At 45.5% G+C, this 5556-nt stretch overlaps 1 protein-coding gene across 4 annotated transcripts in view; it reads left to right on the forward strand.

Moving 5' to 3' along the window:
• zbtb20 (zinc finger and BTB domain containing 20) overlaps positions 1-5556 on the forward strand; it is a 38760-nt gene that overhangs the window by 26541 nt on the left and 6663 nt on the right. For 2 of the 4 annotated variants that reach the window (XM_017041628.2, XM_025065903.1), the window contains exons 2-3: positions 2681-2871; positions 4295-5552. In XM_017041628.2, the coding sequence (XP_016897117.1) occupies positions 4315-5552 (1238 nt within the window). In that variant the 5' untranslated portion in view covers positions 2681-2871; positions 4295-4314. The remainder of the gene's footprint in view (positions 1-2680; positions 2872-4294; positions 5553-5556) is intronic. The other 2 variants (XM_025065902.1, XM_025065904.1) reach the window with 1 other exon arrangement.

Raw genomic sequence — 5556 nt, forward strand, 5'->3', positions numbered from 1 at the left:
CTCCCCCCTCCTCACCCCTCCCCCTGTTGGCATACAGGAGTACAGGCAGTGATGCAACGTTTTCATACAGCAACTGACAAACAGACACAACCAGAACGCTCGTGTCTCGCAGGCATAAGAAGGAGCAAATATTTGCGTAAGTGTAACGTATCGGTACTGGAACCGATTCTCACCACAGACACGGGGCTTTTTTTTTTTTTGTTTTGTTTTTTTTGTTTTTTTTGTTTAAACATTTTAACGTCTCCTGCCGCCATATTTACCTTGGCTGCAAATTGTGGTGAAGTCAAGGCAAGTTCCCCCGGCTCCTGATTGGTCGGTCTGTTCAGGATAGGTGTCCATCTAGATTTACATATATATATACATATATGTATGTAAATATATACGTACATATATATAGGGAGAGAGAGAGATCAACGCTGTTAGAATTAAATTCTCATAAAAATGAAAAAAAAGTTTTGTTTTCGTTCTGTTTCGTTTTGTTCAAATGTCAGATTTAAAGGATGAAGGAGTTTGATGTGAATGAGGGAGAGGAGCAAACAAGCATGTGTGTGTGTGTGTGTGTGTGTGTGTGTGTGTGTGTTCCCTCCATACAAGGATCTGTTTCTCTCTGAATGTTTGCCGCTCTGGAGACATGCATTCACTTGTCTCGGCGGAGTCAGAACCGTCCTGGTCGACACAGGCACATGTCAACTGGGGTTCTCAAACACAGGCCTGCGGTCCCAGGTCCCGGCTGTTGTTGGTGAGGACAGAGAATTCTCAGGTCAAACCTAAAGTCACTTCATTTCCACCGGCTGTTTTCCAGACTCCGTGGGAGTTTTTTTTTGTTCTTTGAAATTTGGGCCTCGACAATAAAGATCCGACCTCCTCGGGGTCCCCGCCCTTTGTGTTTGTTCAGACCCCCCCATCTCAGGTAGCCCCCTCCCTCCCTCTCTCTCGGCTCTTTACCCCCTCTGGTAAAATTTAAAAAAGTTCCATCTTCATTTACATGTGTTTTTGCCAGCTTTTCAGGCGTGTCCAAAGTTGGGCCCAGGGACCAAACGTGGTACACTGACAGGCTTTTTTGTGGCCGGTAACTTTCCTCTCTTGAATTATTGATTTTTTTTACGGTGGACGTTTTTATTAGAACTCACAGCTAATATTTAGCAAGGGCTAACTTTTAGGGAGGTGTGTGTTTTTAAGAAAGCTTTTTTTTTTGTTTTTGACATAAAACGATTTCATCAACAGGTTAAGAATTTTCTCGATGATTTCTCTTGTATTTGTGAAAGTGTAGGTCAGTAGTAATACTTCAAATATGTCCTGTTTTTACTTCACTCTGGTGTTTGCTGTATTTTCCATCGTCTGTTCGTGCTAACGTTGCAGCTTTGTTGATGTATAATCAGTCAAACTCCAATGTTTTAATGTGTTGATATTTCCGACTACGTTGACGTTCCAACTGATTGTTCCGAATTCCTCCGATCGCGGTCGGTCAGCTCCGTCTATTTCTGGCCTGAGGTTTAGTTTGTGAAGATTCTCTCCGTCTTCATCGACTCACAAATGTTGAAATTTTTCTTTTTCTTTTTGAGAGAGAGAGAAAGAGAGAGAGAGAGAATTTTGGCTGAGAAGCGACGCGAGGCTGAAGCAGATTTTTTTGCACTAAACAAACGGCTCCATTTGTGTTGCACAAAATACACATGTTAAAAAAAATCCATTGCGTTTTGTACGACACAGTATCACAGTGTGACGGGAAGAGCGCTCGGCCCTCGGGTATTTTTTTTTAAATTTTTTTTCTCCACATTGTTTCAATATTCCTGCTCCACTTGGTTTTTCTCCTCCTGACTTTTGTCCACGCTCACAAACATTTACATTTGAAATAATGACATATTTGGCGCCTCCTGGAGACAATGAAGGCCGACGCGACTTGTGCAGGACATACGTGAGACTTTTATTTATTTATTTTTTTATTATTATTATTATTGGGCGGCTCCACAGACACTGGTTCTGTCCATGTTTTCTGTCTGCGTGACCTTAAATGACTCAGTGAGAGCGTGCGTTACATAATTGTGTTTTCAGTTTTGAGGTCAGCCGTTTGCATAGTAATACATGTGTGTGTGTGTGTGTGTGTGTAAAGAGCGACTGGGAGGGATTGTCATCTCGTCACATGCCCTAATGTCAGTAAATGCCTTTTTTTATCTCTCCCTAAATGGACGCCTTGTGTGTTTAATATCTCCTTATGTCGCCGGGCCGTTGTCATGTTGAAAACCTCCCCCTGTTCCAGAGCGGGGCTGAGTCTGTTCAAAAAAAAAAAAAAAAAAAAAAAGCCTTTTTCTCAAACATTTCCCTCTGTGTGGAGTCGGTTTCTGTGGAAGGGTGTGGTTTTTCTGTCACACAGCAGCTCAGATAACTCTTTAAGAAAAGAGGTGCCCGCGAGACGGCTGCTTATTTTTTAACCTTGACATGTAAACTGATGGTCGCGTCCACGCAGGACGGTCCTCGCTCGGCTCCTTATTAAAAAAGAGAGGAGGGGAGAAAGAGGGAGAAGAAAAAAAAAAAGTCTTCACACATCTGTTGCAGCGTGTCGCTGGCACATACGCTCGTTACTGTGGTTCCTGGTTCATTAAGGGAGTGGCAATATTGACGAGGCATATATTGCATTAAGATTTGTCTTTGTCTTTTCTCTCTCCCCATCCAAACACTGTGGCAGAGCAGAACACAGGCTTTGGGCAGAGAGGACTGACGGCCTGGTATCCTGGTATCCTGGTATCCTGGTATCCTGGTATCCTGGTATCCTGGTATCCCGGCCCATGATCATCCCGCTCCACCAGCAAACTGAAGCTTGACCCGCAGTTCATCACCAGCCACACAAGCATCTTCATAACAGAACGTCATCTGACTGTGAGTACGGGAAACATTCAGCTCATTTTTTTTTTTTTTGGTTTTTAATTTTTTTATAAAAAAAATTCCCTCAAATTAAATGTAACGATGTCAAACTTTGTGATCACAAAATGGGGGTCTATAAAAATGATTTTTTTTTTCCCTGCGAGGCAGTTGCAGAATTGCACGTGTACGAAATATATAAAAATATATTTAAATATGTGCATATGTGTTCTGTTTAGATACAATATAAGTGAATATAACGCTGCGTTTTTATCTGCTGATTTTCTGACTTAAATTCAGTCGTACTTCGTCCTAAAAAAAAATAAAAAAAATTCCCTCAACAGCTTCTTATCCAAAAAATAAATGTAGAAATCCTTTTTTTGGGGGGGGGAGGGTCTTAATTCCTATATTTAATCTTTGTCTAATTGAATTTCACATTTTAATTTCTTTTGACGCGGAGCGGTGAAGAAAATCCTCTTAAGTTGTCTCACACGCTGATCAGCCGGGTCACACTGATCACTGTGTTCCAAGGATAGTTTGGAAGCACCATCACGGTGAACACATGGCTAACAAAAGAAAAGACTGCCGTCCTCTGAGCCCAGGGCACCACCTAATGGCGATGAGAGGAATTTCAGAAAAATGCACACACACACATACACACAGTGGAACTGTATGAGACAAAAAAAATGTAGTAATTAAGTGGGACCCGTCTTAATTGTCTTTCACTGTGGTGATGTTGAATGTTCACACTATGATTATGGAGATAAATTTAGATCAGACGTTGAAATTATTTCCCATCTCTGCTTCACGTGGTTTCAAATTTCAATATCTGTAGAATGGTGGTAGGCATCCCCTGGTGGGGGATTGAGTGAGTTCACGCAGGGATTCTGTTGTGATTTGTTCGTAGTAAGCACCACTGGTACTAATCACAGGCTTATATTTGAGTTAATTATAGTTTCTGCCATTGGGTCTTTTTTTTTGGAGGGGGGGGGTGCATATACAAAGGCTGTTTGCAAAAGAAAAATGGTAAATGGTACATTTTCTGAAAATGAAATTCAAAATTAAAATCTCTACTGGAGTGAATCGTTATTTTCTGGCAAAGAAAAATGGAAAAAGAAAAAAAATACTCAGGTGGAAGAGGAGGGCGCGGGATGATGGAGTTTCGGAGCGGGAATTTAGATTTTCTCGCTGTTCGAGGAGACAGATCTGGACCGCAGATCGGCCAGCGGAGCAGGAATATTAGATGTCGACACGGTCAAAAATGTATCAAGTTCCTGGGGAAGATAAAAAATGCTGAAACAAAATCCCAATATTAGCTTCTGAAACAACACCGATGCACCAAATGTGGCAACTTTTTTTTCTTTTGGAAGAGGAATTAAAATTTGTGAACATGTTTTGTTTTCAGTTTGAATTTTCTGATCCCCATCCTTCTCCACCGCAGGTGACATCAGTTGCAAGGGGATGACCGAGCGCATTCATAACATCAACCTCCACAACTTCAGCAATTCTGTACTTGAGACCCTCAATGAGCAACGCAACCGTGGGCACTTCTGTGACGTGACTGTTCGGATCCATGGAAGTATGCTGCGAGCTCATCGTTGCGTGCTGGCCGCTGGGAGCCCATTCTTTCAGGACAAGCTGCTCTTGGGCTACAGCGACATCGAGATCCCGTCGGTGGTCTCAGTGCAATCCATCCAAAAGCTGATTGACTTTATGTACAGCGGGATCCTGCGGGTTTCTCAATCCGAGGCCCTGCAGATCCTCACTGCTGCCAGCATCCTACAGATCAAGACCGTCATTGATGAGTGCACTCGCATCGTCTCCCAGAACGTGGGCCTGACCGGGCAGGGGGGGTTTCCCATCATACCAGGGGACTCTGGTCAGGAGACCCCTCGTGGGACCCCGGAGTCCGGCACCTCTGGACCCAGCAGTGATGCGGAGTCAGGCTATATGCAAGTATCATCACAGCAAAGCATGGATCGAGCCTACACGTCACTGTACACCTACCCCGGCCTGTCTCTGCAGAACGGCACCCGCGAGCGCCCCCTGTACCTTAACCCGCTGTCGACAAATTACGATTCAGCTCTCAGCACTCAGAAGGACCAGCAGTCTCAAGATCCGCCCTGGAGGATCAGGTCTCAGCCGGTCGACCGCTTCAACTCCACAGCAGAGTCCACTCACTGCCGCAAGCAGCCCCGACCGGTACGCATACAAACAGAAGGGATGCACATAAAGCAGGAGGCCGAAGACGACTACACCTGCTGCGCCAACTCTGGGGATTGCCAAGAGGACGCCGACCACACCGAGGGCGTGGAGTGCGAATCCAAGGTCGAAAGTTTTGACTCAGGGGTCAGCTCCTCCATCAGTACCGAGCCGGACGCCTCGGAGCAGCAGCCGTACCTGCCGGTGTTCAGCCGAGAGGTGAGCGGCGACGGGCAACAAGGCGACGGAGGTCCAGTACAGATCGAGGTCAACGACTCGTCTCCGGAGACGGAGATGCACGAGGCGGACGACAGGGACACGTCCCACAGCACTAGTGACGGTAGCATGATGCACCCCCTGTCAAACTCAGTCATGTCCCAGTCCCTGCCAGGTGCCCCGCACTACCTGCGGCAGGCAGAACACACCAGCAACCTGAGGATGCCGCTCACCGTGACCAGCAACTCCCAAGTGATGGGCCCAGCTGGAAGCACCTTCCTGCCC

This window comes from Cynoglossus semilaevis, chromosome 19, assembly GCF_000523025.1.
Source record: "Cynoglossus semilaevis isolate Cse_v1.0 chromosome 19, Cse_v1.0, whole genome shotgun sequence".
Taxonomy (NCBI): Eukaryota; Metazoa; Chordata; class Actinopteri; order Pleuronectiformes; family Cynoglossidae; genus Cynoglossus; species Cynoglossus semilaevis.